Below are 14,751 nucleotides of genomic sequence, written 5' to 3'. Positions count from 1 at the left end.
AGGGGGAAGATGCCCGGGGTGGTGGTGGGGTTTATGAGGGGAAGGGGGACATGTGCGGGGCAGGGGGAAGGTGCCTGTCGGGGGGGGAGGGGCTGGGAAAGGGGAGGGGGAAGATGCGGGGTGGCTATGAGGAGAGGGAGGAGATGCGTGGGGCGGGGGGGGTGCCTGTCGGGGGGGGCTGGGAAAAGGGGGGGAAGATGCCCGGGGCGGGGGGGCTATGAGGGGAGGGAGGAGATGCGTGGGGCGGGGGGGTGCCTGTCGGGGGGGGGCTGGGAAAAGGGGGGGAAGATGCCCGGGGCGGGGGGGGCTATGAGGGGAGGGAGGAGATGGGGAGGTGCTTGTCGGGGGGGGGGCTGGGAAAAGGGGGGAAAGATGCCCGGGGCGGGGGGGCGATGAGGGGAAGGGGGAGATGGGGAGGTGCTTGTCGGGGGGGGGGCTGGGAAAAGGGGGGAAAGATGCCCGGGGCGGGGGGGCTATGAGGGGAAGGGGGAGATGCACAGGGCGGGGGGGGCTGGGAAAGGGGAAGATGCCCGGGGCGGTGGGGGGCTATGAGGGGAAGGGGGAGATGCACAGGGCGGGGGGGGCTGGGAAAGGGGAAGATGCCCAGGGCGGGGGGGGCTATGAGGGGAAGGGGGAGATGCGCAGGGCAGGGGGGAGGTGCCTGTCGGGGGGGGCTGGGAAAGGGGAGGGGGAGATGCCCGGGGCGGGGCTACGAGGGGGGGCAGAGCAGATGCCCTTGTCTGGGGGGACGCGCCGCCGCCAGGCTCCGCCCCTCACCTGAGCCGGGGAGGGCTCTGGGGACGAGGCGTAAAGTAGCCAATAGGCGAGTGCGGAGGAAGTTGTGCGCTCTGGGGCGGGCTCCCCGCAGCCAATGAGAGGCCGCTGGGTGGGAATTGGGAGCGAGCGGCCGGCGCTGGGACTGGGACGAGTCGCTGGGGATGACGGCGCCGAGCCGGGGGGAGAGCGCGGGGCCTCCGCCCAGGTACCGGGGCCGGGCAGGGGTGGGACTGGGGGGCGGAGGGGGCCGGGCAGGGGCTGGGGGCTCAGGCTGTGCAGGAGGGTGGTGGGGGGACCAGGCAGGCGGTACAGACTGGGGAGCACAGCGGGGAGAGGACTAGGGCGCAGGCTGGGTCCGGCGGGGGGCGCAGGCTGGGGGGGGGGGTGGATGGGTCCGGCGGGGGGCGCAGGCTGGGGGGGGTGGATGGGTCCGGCGGGGGGCGCAGGCTGGGGGGGGGGTGGATGGGTCCGGCGGGGGCGCAGGCTGGGGGGGCGGTGGATGGGTCCGGCGGGGGCGCAGGCTGGGGGGGTGGATGGGTCCGGCGGGGGGCGCAGGCCGGGCCTTGGGGAGGAGAGGGGGAGGATCGGGCAGGGGCGCAGGCTGGATGTGATGAAAGGGACGTGGGGCGATAGTGTAGCCAGGCCACAGGGAGCAGCATATTTGGGCTGCCGTGTTGTGTGCCAGGGGACCGAAGGGAAGGTCGCTCCAGGTGGTGCTAGCAGCGCTTCCTTTGTACTGTCAGACCCCACTTGGCCTCTCCTGGCGCATGTCCCGGGGGGTTGGCTGGCAGGGGCCCACTTTTCTATTCATGCTCCTTTTGCAGCAGTGACAGAGATGGATCTTGTTACTGTGTAGGGGGCCTTCAGCCCAGATGGCATCTGCTGGCTTATACGAGGGGGCCGTCAGATGGCAAGGTGGTGTTGGGTGCAGCTGATCTGTAACGCGGAGGGACTCTGCCATACCTAGCAGTGCCTGCTGAGTGCGAGTTTGTTCCCTAGCACGGCGGAGTCTGTAGTTGAGTATCCCCGATCCTTCTGGGTTGGAATCTGCAAGGCCGATCGCTCTGTCCACATGTGGGAGGATACTGTGGGGTTAACTCAGGATCTGTAACTGTCATGGCACACGTGTCACCCAGTTGTTGCTGTGGTGGGATGGGGGCAGGGAAGTGAGGTTACACCCTGGCACTGACTTGCTGTTGCTGTTTGATTTGAGGCTGAGGCGAAGGACCTATTTTCTTGCTCTGCCCTCCTAAGCTAATGGAACAAGCCTGTACACAGCTTGCTAGGATTATCTTCCTCTCTTACCTGCTGCTATCCACACCGTAGCCACTGAATACCTGTTCATCCAGTGTGAGGTGGTGCTGACCTATGACAGGTGAAGCAGGAGGGAAGAGGCTCTTGTGCTAGTTGCAGAAGTGTCTCTCCAGCCTGGCTGAACACAGGACTTTGCAGTTCCATCCTGGGGCTGTACAGGAAGTGAAGAAGGGGGTTCCTCTGCTGCAGCCTCTGGAGATTTTTGATCTCTAGAAGTGCTCTGGGCTGCACAAGCTGGCTAATCCAGGCTATATGCAGCTGTAATAGAGCTAAAGGTTGCCTGCAACTAGCAGTTCTCCAAATACTTTGCTGTGGAGATTGCTTGAGGACAGAGCTGTCTATCTCTCTGAGAGTGGAGTTGTGTCTCTGGCTGAGGGCCAAACCAGGAATTTTTCTGCTTGAGTTTCAGCCAAGGGTTGCTTGCTAAGTTTCTGGAGGCCCTGTGGAACTGGGATGTAAACCACAAGTCCTAGCTCAGTGTCCCTTCTGGCTGGTGAAAATCACTGGGAAGGTGTTGGGACCATTATTGGCCACTCATTGTCAACACCTCCTTTCAGAAGGGAGAGATGCCTGCTTTTCTTAAAGATCCTTCCTCACTGAACCCTTTTGATGGTGCCCAGCTCTCTAACAATTGCTCTGTCCTGAGTCCCCTGTTATTAATGAAGTGGTGGCAAGGCAGCTCTGTCAGGACCTGGATCCTCAGGTCTCCTGGACTCCAGTCAATCTGGGGTTCGGAGATGCAGTGGTTGGTATTTGGGAGTGATTCCCCTCCTGGTGATCCCTTTCTTTAGAGCGATTAGCTACCTTCCCTATGTATGGTAGCTCTAATGGGGCAGATGAGTCATTGAGTGATTCTGCTCCTTTCTTACTGAGGGACCCTAGAGGTTACTGGGCAATTGCTCCTCTGCCCTAAGGGCTGCTTCAGGCTTGGTTTCCTGTGGTTTAATTGTGAGTAGAACATTTTCCGTGAGGGCGGGCCCCTTGACTTTGGAATTCACTTCCCTCTTGGTTCAGTGGCACACTCTGGGTATGCTGCAAGGCTGGTCTGTATTGCCAGTTTTTCAAATCGGGGGAGTTTAGGGTGGGTATAGCAGCCATCATCCCCACTTCAAACCTAGCAACTGCTTGATAGGGTGGAGAGAGTCCGTCATCTGTTGCTTCTATTTGCAAGATTTCCTGCCACTTTAATGCAGGTGCCCCCTTGAACAGCAGAGTGGGCACAAAACCCAGACACGTCTTAGAAAGGGCTGCATAGCAGCTGGGTTTTGGTGCAGCTGGTTCTGTAAATCCAGAGAGCAGGAAAGGGAATGAGGAGTTTTCTCTTGCCATCTTTAAACAGTGCAGATGGCCAGGAGCAATTCCATGCAGGTCTTAGTGCCAGCGCCAAAGCTTGCATCATATAGAAATGAATGGCTGGGAAGGAGGAGGAGGAGGAGGGCAGTCAGTGAGAACTTGTGGTTTCTTCTAACTTCTCCCTACACAGTTCTTTCTTTGTGTGCTGCCGTTGAGCCTTAGTCCTGGAGAGCAGGACTGCGGAAGCCTGTCTCTGCCATGTGCACAGCTCCCCAACTCTGAACAGGGCTGGACACGTTGGCAGATTAGCAGGCAGTGTTCTGCTGCTGACATGTTCAGGCTTTTTGTGTGTGAATGTTTCTGGGCAGATTTTAGAAGCTCTGTGTTTTTGATGAGTTTCGTAGGTCCATTTGTAAACTGGGTTGCGGAGCATACGGTTATACACTGGTAAAGCAGACTTTTATTTAGCTGGGGCAAAAAGTGTTCCCCACGCTCTCTCTTTTCTCCATTTTATTGCATCTCATCAAACATGCTGCTGGGTCATTCACCAGGCTGCTGGCGCTTTCTCCATATGCTAATGAACTAATGAAGCTCCACACTGTTTCTTGTTGGGAAATGGGAGTCATTCTTTCCTGTAAAGCGAGGCCAGGCCTCCCTTTGAATCTCAGCGCTAACAGGGTCTGCATTGTTTGTTTTGCTTTATTACATTTCATTCCTTCCTTGTTAATATGAGCATCTGAATAACGCCCTCTCCCCGCACTGGTGCGTGTTAATTCTTTCAGCAGGCTGAGCACTCTCTTGGATTGAGAATGTTTGTTTGCCTTGGCGTGTTGGGATATATAGGAGACCAGTGCTGCTGCATTGGGCTTGGATTTCTGAGATGCGCTTTGACTGGCTGACTTCACTTCTTCCAAACACGTGGAATCTTTCATAGCTATTTAGACTTCACCTTTTTTCAGTGCATTTAGCCCTGCTGCCTGACACTTAGAACATGGCTAGCAGGGAAGATAAGAGTCCGGTGTGCATCACCCTGGGGGGCTTTATGTCCACAGGGAACATAGGGAAGAGATGGCTTCATTCTGCATTGTTTGTGTGTCCTTGGTCTTGCTGCTTAGATTGCTAGTATGGACACGTGGCCACTAGGAACCGGACCTGCAGTATGCAGGCTACCAAACAGTCAGCAGATGATAATTACTTTTGATTGCTACTGACCTTCTCCAGACTGTGGCCAGCCAGCTAGAGCTGCCTGACTCCACTAGTCCCTAAGCCAGGGGGTCTGCTGGATTCTTGTGATTTAAAGAAACAGGGCAGTGGGCTCAGCCCCTAGCCAGAGAGCTATCTCTGAAACACTGGGCTGAACAACTCCTGAGCATTCTCTTGTGCTTGGGATCTCCTTTCCTGAACTTGGGTTTTTTCCTAAAATGTAACTTCCTTACCCCAGCTCCAGGCTGAGTGTTCACATCTTGGTGGTTGTCACACAAATGTCTAACCCTTACTATTGGTGACTCTCACATCCCCACTCCCTGGTGATTGTAGTAGAAATCTGGCTAGACGTGCAGCAACGAGCATGTGACAGAGCTTAGACACTTACGTTTTGTTTCCTATTTCTAGGCTGTTATCTGGATGCCTGGGGACGCTTATTAAGTAAAGGGTGAGAAAGCAGGGTTGGCATTTTGTTTGGCTGGTGAGTGAGGACACTGCGTGGGGACCAGACAGGGGACTGAAGGCAAAGGACCTGATTTCAGAATTAAGGCTGCTTTCCTGACTCTGGGTCAGCGTGCTCCGCTGTTTGTTTCTTGGGAGAGAAACACAGACACTGCACTCCTAATTACACTCCTCTTTGGCGGTGCGCCTTAGTCGGTTGGTTAGACTGAAGGCCTGGTGCATCTGAGCACCATGCAACCTGGACCTGTAACCTAGTTTTCTGAGCACCTAGTGCTATTTCAGGCAGTCGGGGAGGAGGTTAAAGTGGGGAACGGCATTTGATTGATTTACTCTTGCCCCGGTATGGATGAAGGGGAGAGCTGTGTTTTGGACATTGTAGCCCACTTTGACTGTGTTTTTATGGTGTGGAAGTTGGAATTGGAGGGGGTGCCATTTGAGCAGAGCAATGAGGTGGAGAATTCAGGACAGCGCCTGTGCAGGATATGATGTGAGGTGTGGAAAGAGCTGGTGGCAAATGACAAACTGAGCATGGAAATCGCACTGGGTGAAACTTGCTCTGCTTGCATGAGCCTGACTTCACCTGGCCTTTGCTGGGAATCCAGCCACAGCTGCTGCCCGTGGGGTGCTTACATGGAGTTTGAGGGTCAGCAGCTCAGCCCGATCCTAAACCTCATAGCACCACCCTTCACTGGCCCACTTGGATGCAGTGCAGGAGCTGTGGCAATTCTGCTCCAGCCACCTTGCCCATAGGCTTCCCCTCTCCCCAGAGGATATATGCGCGGCCTTTGCCTTGTGCAAACCCTCTGTACTGGAATACACCTCATCCTCTGCATGATGATCACCCAGGATCAGCCTGCCCTTGTGCTGGGGAGGCTATGTGACCAGGTGTGAGGAGCGGGCAGTGCGTGCGTGGCTTTCCACAGGAACAGCTCCTGGCAGGTGCCACAGTGCAGCGACTGTGAGACTGGCTGGAGCAAAGGCTGATGCACTGTGCCAGTGCTTCAGGAGAGCTGGGAGCGTCCTGACCTCTGGTGGTACCTGGACAACATGGGAACACTGGCTCCACTGATTTTGTGGGACAAGCCATGAGGAAACTGCCTCCCAAACTGTCCCCAGGGGCGTCTGCCTCAGAACCACACACCAGTGTGTGTAACGTGTACAATAAAATCTCCTTTGGGCAGTGGGGGAAGGGAGCCCCCATTTTGAGCCTTCTCCTGGCACTAGGCTTTTCATGGGGTCCAGAGAACTAGCATCCGAGGTGGCTGCAGGCAGCCTGAGACAAATGTCCCAGCTTCACAATGGGCCATGCTCTTTCCCAATGTTCACTCTCGCTTTTCTTCTGCCCAGTCTGTGGGCTTCCCACCCGGGTGTCCACTTCCTCCTAAGGGCAGGAATCTGTCCCCAGCCTGGCTTTCCACCTGCACTGGCCCCTGGCATCCTCTGTACCTGTCTGCCTGCCCTGATGCTCCCATCGTGTGCGAGCCTCAGGACTGCCAGTCCCCCTGCAGGTCTAGAGTACGACATGTCTGTTGAAGGATGCCTGGTGCAATCGCCACAGTGATGTCCTGTCTCCATCAGTGTGGGGTGTTTGCAGGATGGGTCTTTGATCAGGATGTGCCCCAGGAGAGCTAGGAGTTGAGCCTCTTGAACAGCAGTGGGGATAAAGAGTCCCCTAAACCCCCATTGCTGAGCCCTACTTTAATGAGTGTTTGTGTCGCTGTCGCCTGGGCTGGGTGAGCGTGGCAGGAACCTCCTGCCTGGGCTCTGGCTCAATGTGGGTTGGATCTCGGGGCAGAGTGTGCAGCCAGTGGTGCAAGCGTTTACATAGCTGTGAGTTTTCTATCCCTCCCCTCCATGCATTCCCACCTCACGCTGATGAGCCTGATAAGGGCTTCCTGTTGTGCCCCGTCAGCGGCACTGGGGTCCCTGCAGGAAGCAGGTTGTGTGTTGTTCTAGGCCTGCGCTTGGGAAATGTGGGCTTAGTTTAAGCCTCATCCTTCCCTCTTCCATGTTTTCTGAATACATGACCCTCAGTTCAGACTGGATTTGGGGACTGATGGCATCAGCTGGTGATATGCTTAATTTTCAGGTTGCGAAAGCCTTCCTGCATATCTTGTGTGCAGTGGTGTTGTAGCCATGTCAGTCCAGGATAAGGAGGAAGATGAGGCAGGTGAGGGAATATCTTTTGTTGGAGCAACATCTGTTGGGGGAGAGAGACAAGCTTTTGAGTCACACAGAGCTCAAGATATTCCCTTACCCCCTTTGTCTTTCTCCATATCGTAAGTATATCCTCCGAGTGTCATCCTCTCCCCCCTCCCCCCCCCCGCCACCCTTCCGGTGACCTGGCTTGTCCAAGCAGTGGATATCTACGTGCAATTGGTTCAGAGATTTGTGCCTCCTCTCTTGGGGGTAACATGCTTCCGCATGGGGACAGGGAGAATACAGACCCTTAATGCAACTATCATACTGCAATGTATTCCACTTGTCCTGCTGGGGGACATCTCCAAGCCCAGGCACAGATCCTGCCCAGCTGAGAAGGGACCGTGACCCTTCCATGGCGTGGCCTCGTCTTGCTCCGTGTCAGTTACCACGTGGGATCTAGAGTGGCTTGGCAGATGTTGTGTACAGAAGCAGAGCTCCTCTTTCCGGCAATGCCTGGAGTCTCTGGCTGACTTTCCCCCTGCAAACAGCCAGCTCAGGCCCAGCCTTATTGGAATGGTGCCTGTATGGAGGGGATCTGAGGTCCTGCCTTTTACACGTCATATTCGAGGGGAATCCCAGCTGTAAGGGGGTTTTCCTGACGCCCTGGATATGAGCATTGGGGAGTGAAGGGTCCCTTGTGGGTTTCCCTGACACTGTGTTTCTGGTGGTTGTGGCACCCTGGATCCTGATGAGGGGGGAAATGCTGCAGCGGGTGGGCCAGCTGAGTCAGCGGTGTAACTCCAGTGAGGCCAGCCAGGCCTTACACCACGGGGGCATGTGGCCGGGTGTGTTCAGGATTAAAGCAAATTTCTGGCTGCTGCCACTGGCTGTGCTGAGGGAGGAGAGAGCCATGGTGGTGGGTAAGGATGGCTGCCACTGGGCCCTCTGTGTGCTCCTGCTACCCAGGCACATGGCCCTCCGCTGAAGGCAGTCTGTGTCTCTCCATCCATCTGTTTGGTGATTGTTACCCCCGTTAGCCAGATCTCCCTGCCAAATCAACTGTCATGTGCGACAGGGAGGAGGGGGCTCAAGGCTGAGGGAGCCCCTCACATGCTGGACCAGTGTCGTCTGTGTTACAGTAGTGCCCAGAGGCTCTAAGTGAGACCAGGGCTTTGTTGTGGGTACATAGCGAGAGACGGTCCCTGCCCCGGAGAGCTTGCAATCGAAAAAGCCAAGGCAGGCAAAGGTTAGGAGGGGAAACTGAGGCCCAATATGGGGCAGGGACTTCCCCAATGCCACGCAGCAGGTTGGAGGCAGAGCTGGGACTAGAGCCCATGGTGGCTGAGCAGTGCCCTCTCGCTGGATCATGCTGCCCCTCGAACATACGCACTAAGGTCTACGAGGAAAGCTCCGTTGCCGGCGAAATGGCAGGGGAATAGTTGGCTTAGCTGCTGCTTGCTGTGAACGTGGCAGCTGCTTTGTTAGACTCTTGTTTGCGGAATTACAAATAATAAACCCAGAGCCAGTCTGCTCTCCTAACGAGAGAGACACGCCAGGCTGCGCTCAGCGGCAGCCGGAGAGGGACCAGTGCACAGAGGGAGGCAGCGCGCAGGGTGCCTGAGAGCAGCTCTGGAGGCTTGCTGTGCTTTTAACAGCAGGATGCAGGTTCTCCCTTTGATCCTGCCCCCTTGGCTGGCAGGGGACCCGCCCTCTCCTGCTTCCATTCCTCTTCCTGAAGGACTGTGGAGGCTGGGTGGGGTTTTGGTCTCTGAACTCATGTGTACTGAGAAGTTCTCCTGCACCAGTGAAATGCTGGCTGCCCCTCTCATCCCCCGACTCTACCTACTGCTGTGGCAAAGAGCTTATGCTCTGTACGTAAGGGGCATGTGGGTTGATTCCTGGCCCAGAGTTCCCATAGCTTTAGTGCTGTTTCTCCAGGCCATGTTACTGTCCTGGCAGGATGGATGCAGTAATCACCTGGAAATGACAATTAGTTACTGAGGTGGCCTGGGGCCATAGTGAATTCTTAGCTGCTGCAGAAGTGCTGAAACAGATCTTTGGAAATTTGCAACCCTGCCCTGAAGGCATAAGTGACTTGGCAATTTGTCAGCGTCTCTACCTCCTGGCAGATGGTGGAAATTCTGGGACGCTGGTTAACTCAGTTGCTGCTCCTGTGCAGTGCTTTTGGTGTCCACACAGCCCCCTCACCCTTCCCGGATGTAGGATTCTCCCACCTTATTGCAAGGTGTGGCTGAGCAGTTAGAGCAGGAACTGGGAGTCTCTCTCTGGACTTGCTGTGTGGCCTTGGATACATCACCTCCTGGTTGCATGTCTTGATTTCCTTACCGGTATGTTGTGGAGGATGATCTCCAAAAGCCCCTGTGGAATTGGGCCGAGGTTCCTCAGAGGGGGTTGGGTGACCCTCCCCTGGCACCTGCATTCCCACCGAATTTCAAAGCTAGCTGCTCGTGAGAGCCAGAGATGGGGCCTTCCTGGCTTCAGGGCCAAGGCCTTGGAACTCGGCCTTTAGCACCCAGGCAGCTAAGGGACCGCAAACCTGGCCTCTCTTCTGAGCTCTATCGCCTCTTTGGCCTGGCGCTCCACAACCACAAAACGAAAGCTGAGGAGAAGGGAAGGAGCGAAGGAAACTTTGTGTTTAAAGCCTTAACGGCCTCGGGGAAAGTGAGGAGGGAAATTCTGACCCCTGTCCTCTTGCGAGTTCAGGGCTAATTCTTCTGGGAGGTGCCCAGTGATGGCCCCATTGTCTGAATGGAGAGAGATGGTAGTGCCCCACTGCTGGGTGGGCTCCTGGGGAGGGGGACTAGTTGCATGTAAAGCGCTTGGTGCTCAGGCAGATGGGAGTGTGTGTGTGTCTCTGCGCTGCAAAGAAAACCCCTCCAAGCCTGTCTCAATTGACTCGGGCTGTGGCGATAAAAATAGCTGTGTAGACATTCCTGCTTGGGCTGGAGCCTGGGCTCTGACACCTGGGGACAGGAGAGGGTCTCTGAGCCGGGACCCGGGTGCAAGTTGAAACATCTATGCTGCTATGTTTAGCTCTGCAGCCCAAGCCCCACAAGCAGGGTTGGAAATTTCCTGGGGAAAAAGCCGTATAGGACAAGGTGCTGGTAAATACTGCCTTGAACTTGGTTTAAACCAGGAAAGGAGGGAAAATAATTGCATCAGTATTCAGCAAGCACAGAAAAAATCTCAAACTTTGGACACATCTGTTCAAAACTGAGGAATAGGCTCGGTCTGTCCACTACCTCCGAGTTGCTCCAGAACACTGCATGGCCAAATGGACCTGGGCTGGTGTCTGCCGCTTTGCATGCTTCAAGCCTCACCTCTGCATGATTGGCCCGTTCGGATATTGAAAACTGAAGTCTGAGTCATGATGTGTGTAACTTCCTAGCCAGGAATAAGCCAGGGTCTGTCTCGGCAGGTCAGGGATCTGCCTTGTTGCACAGGTGAATTCCTGGCACTTCCTCCAGACTTAAAGAATCACTCTGACCCAATCAGAGGTTTTGGCCCAGAGGTCCTGGGAGGGGCTGCCGGTGGTTGGCATTCCCTGCAGTCACTGGTCTCCCCAGATGCATTGGCCATGGCTCTGCCAAGGCTGCCTGTGGCCCCACAGACCCAGGTTCACAGACTCAGGAGAGACGCCAGCTTACCGAGGTATCTTCATAGCAGCCAGTAAGGAGACTCCTTCCTGGCTGAATCCCAGTTGTTACCTCTTGGCGAGGGCTGCCTCATGCTTCTAACGGAGCCCAGCGGCGGTCGCTCTAGGCAAAGTTGCTGCTTGGGGGAGGGGGAGGGCAGCTGATTGCCTGGGGGGCAGCACCCTAGTTACTGGCCCCTGGGGGTCTTGCACACTGTAAGACCAGCCTGGGCCTGGCTCACACCTCTTGAACTTGTCCAAGAGCTCAAAGGGCCTCGTCCGTGAAAGAGTGAGTCAAGCACAGGATCCTGCTGCTGACCTGCAAGACCCAGTCTGGCAGTGAGAGCATCTGCTTCTCTGCCTGCTCCCCTTCCACATCACTGACTGCCTGGTTCGTTCACCTGCCTTGTATGAAACCTGCCGTGCCCGATGGCAGAGCTCCTCCGGGCTGTGGGTGTGCCCCCCTCTGTAGCCCCAGTCCCCACAAAGACTGGGATAACTTCCTGAAGCCTCCTGGCTTTGCTTTGAGTGACTGGGCTGAGGTGTGCAAAGGTTAACTCAGGCTGCACTCTCCCACCAGATAGAGATTAGGGGCTTGCAGGACACATTGCTAGTTGAGGATGGCCTATATTAGAGTAGCACCCAGAGCCCCCGGACAGGATTGGGACCCCACTGTGCTGGGAAAGGGCCCCACTCCAAGGAGTTTGCAATCAGTCCTCTCTCAACGTTTCGTCCTTCGCTGTGTGCGGCGTCCTGCCTTTTCCCTTCCTCTGGCTGCCTTCAGAGATGGGCTACCAAGCGTTCAGGAATTGGGGCTCTGTATCGTTCTCTCCCCCTGGCGCACCATCCCCGTCTCTCCCAGCACTTACTGGCTGCTGACGGTGTCCGCAAGCTGCATCTGTGGCTGGGGGAAGGGGTGTTTGCTGGCTGGAGAAGGGAAGTGAGAATGAGGCACCTAGGGGAAGGGTGGAGGCTGCCACATGGGAGAGGGTTAAGACTTGGTCTTCCTCAGTCAGCAGAAGGGACGGGTGCAGTACTGAGCTGTACCAAGCAGGCCGAGGGCTGCCCTCTGCTGGCGGTGGTGAGACTTGCTCCCTCTCTCGAGGGCACATCCATTGATTGTTAGCGACATCTGCAGGTTGAGGTGGGAACACTGTGACTATTCATCTGCTCCTGGGTTCTCAGCAGTAGCCATAGATGCTTCCTTCCCCTCTTGCTGTCTGGAAGGCTCTATTCACCCCATGCTCTGTGCTATTGGAACGTACGCTGCTTGGGGCGGTTGTGTGGTCCGTGCCATAGACTCTGCCTGCGCTGCAATTCCAGGTGTTGGCTTTGAGCTGGAAAGCCTTTGAAGGTTTGGATCCTGTGTCCAAGACGTTTTCCCCTTGCGTTTCATCTCAGCAGCTGATCATACTCCGGTCCCGGGAGGAGGCATTCAGCAGCAGCACCCATCTCTCAGGCTGGTTTTTAGGAAACGTTTCAATCCTAGCGTGTCTGCTCCAGCTGCAGTTAGTCCACGGAAGGCTGGTTGTGGACTGTGGAGGTAGCAGCCGAGCTCCTTAAAGCCAGGAGAGGGAAGTACAGGGAGCACTCGAGCCCATGGGGGAGACAAGTCAGATAAAAAACAACTTCCTTTCTTGCGAGAGTGCAAGAGAATGTAGCCGTTTAGAGAGAGCCAGCCAAGGTTACAAGGCAGTAGACACTGGCCTGCAAGGAACACTCCACTTCCAATCCCCAGGTTCCTGATTCCAAGAACGGTTCTTGTGTAACTGGCTCTGCAGCCATCTGAAACTCTTGGGCTAGAGAAAAACCAGTGCGTTTAAACTCCGGAGAGCCAGGGCATGTCATTGGCAGTAGCATGCGACTCCTCTTAACCCCCTGTAAGAGATGCTCCAAAAGAACATGGCTGTATGGGGCATCTAGGCAAGAACCGTCAATCTGTGGCACTTGTAATCTTGTCTGTGGTGTGTGTGATGCTGGGGGGGCTCAGCAACTAGAGTGTCCGCTGCAGAGATGGCGGGAGGAGGGTGTTAAGTGTCTGTAGTAACAATGATTTAAAAACAAGCCCAGAGTGTTGCTGAAAATGCAGCACTGGCCGCAAGGTGCTTCCCCAGTTATATTTTTATTGGAGTTGGTGAGAGATGGGACATAGGATCAAGATTCTAGGTAGCCTCTAAAAGCAGGTGCAGATAGTGTGAGCGCCCTGGGGCGGACTCTGCGTCGTGTCTTCTCCTGTGTGCGTGTAGAAGGTCGTGTTTGTTAGACATTGGCATGATAGAAATGACACAAATGCAAGTGGTGCACTCTGAATGAGGGAGTGGGGAGCACCCATTGGGTGCGGCACTGACCTGTTACTGCGCCTCACGTTCAGTTCCAAACCTGTTCCCGGCAGGAGTCCCACAAACGACTGCTGTGAAATGCATTGTCTGGCTGGATAAGAAAATCTTCTTCTTTTTTTTTTTTTAATCCCCTATTGAGAAATCCCAGTTTAAAATGTGCTAAACCCCAGTTTGCCTTGTCTGAGGGAGGGAGAAATCCACTTAAAAGCTCCCATCTCCTGCTGCTGCTCACCGGGCATGGGGATTGTTTGGTAGCATCCAACCAGCACTAATAACTGGCTTCCACACTAAGAGCTTGATTGTTTTCCAGAGGTGCTGAGCAACCCTGACTCCCACTGAAAGCCAGAGCAGCTGCAGGTGTAAATCAGGCCATCCGTTCCTGGATTTCTTTTCTTTAACACCAAAATACAGTCAAAATGCTGTCAAGGGCAGGACCTGACCAGACTTCACTACTCTGGGTCCCTTATGCCCCCTTTGCCTTTGTGTTGGGCCCTGCAGAGTCAGCACCATGCAGGATCACGTTGAGCTCCTCCTCCGTCCGGCTCGCCAGGGCGCAGGAGTTAGGGCTAGGGCAGGCTGCCTGGAGGAATAAGCCCAGCGCTGCGGGGGTCGAATACGTCAGGCTGATGAGGAGGCGAGAGCGGATTTGGCTCAGTCGGCTGCACTGGGGTGTTGAGCTGTGGGGAATTACAGCCGGCTGGACTGGGTTTATGGTCCCTGCCATCTATAGGCCAGTGTCTGCCTGGTAAACATGCAGAGAGTCAGTGGTTGGAGGTGGAGTTGCACAGAGCAAACACCCTGCGTGGCTAGTGCGGTTGGAGAGAGCCCGAAAGGCAAGCTGCAGCTACTGGCCCTGGGAGATCACGAAGGCGTGTCCGGGAGCTGCGGTTCCAGGGAAGGATTGCCCACGGCACAGAGCAGACGTCAGACTCCTCTCCATGCCCGTGCTTAGCTGGGTTTAGATCCCAGGCTTCGTCCTTCCCTCCCGGCAACCCTGCCTGCCCGCTGCTGAGGGGTATGTTAGGACAAACGGCTACTAGCCAGCCTTTCCCAGCTCTGTCTTCTCCCACCCTTCCCTCACCGGGAGTTCAGGGCAGGGCGTCCAAGTGCAGCCACTGCAGTGTCGAGGCAGGAGGATTTTGCATATGATGCCCAGCCGCACAATGGGGCCTGATCCTAATGGGAACCTTGGATCCTACCGTAACACACCCAGTAATTCCATACACACACAATGGTGCATCCTTTCTAATGGCTATTGATTTCTCTTTATAGGGCAAGCTTCTTTGTGTCCTACTAAATCTATTACAATAGCATCCCATGTGTTCCCCAAAGCAAGGGGGTTCTGAGCTGGAGACGCTGCGTTTTCCTTCTGCTTCGCTCGTGTGTGAAACAGTCTGTGTTCTTAATCTCTTTTTTTTGTACACGTTCCTGTCCCAGTGATGACGCCCAGAGTGTGAACGTTTCCTTAAACAGTCCTTGCCTCTTGCTCTGCTCTAAAAATGCCTGAGTATTTTCCAACAATAACTACAAAGTTGAAATGTCTTTGCAAGCAGAAAATAATGGTAA

General features: G+C 55.4%; 1 protein-coding gene across 5 annotated transcripts in view; it reads left to right on the top strand.

Moving 5' to 3' along the window:
• Nucleotides 1-856: 856 nt before the first annotated feature.
• Nucleotides 857-14,751, top strand: part of GRAMD2A (GRAM domain containing 2A) — an 81,802-nt gene continuing 67,907 nt past the window's right edge. For all 5 annotated transcript variants that reach the window (XM_044979723.1, XM_044979721.1, XM_044979722.1 and 2 more), the window contains exon 1: nucleotides 857-982. In XM_044979723.1, coding sequence (XP_044835658.1) covers nucleotides 939-982 — 44 coding nt within the window. In that variant the 5' untranslated portion in view covers nucleotides 857-938. The remainder of the gene's footprint in view (nucleotides 983-14,751) is intronic.

The sequence above is a fragment of the Mauremys mutica genome, chromosome 11, assembly GCF_020497125.1.
Source record: "Mauremys mutica isolate MM-2020 ecotype Southern chromosome 11, ASM2049712v1, whole genome shotgun sequence".
Taxonomy (NCBI): Eukaryota; Metazoa; Chordata; order Testudines; family Geoemydidae; genus Mauremys; species Mauremys mutica.
This window is presented reverse-complemented; position numbering and strand designations above follow the sequence as displayed.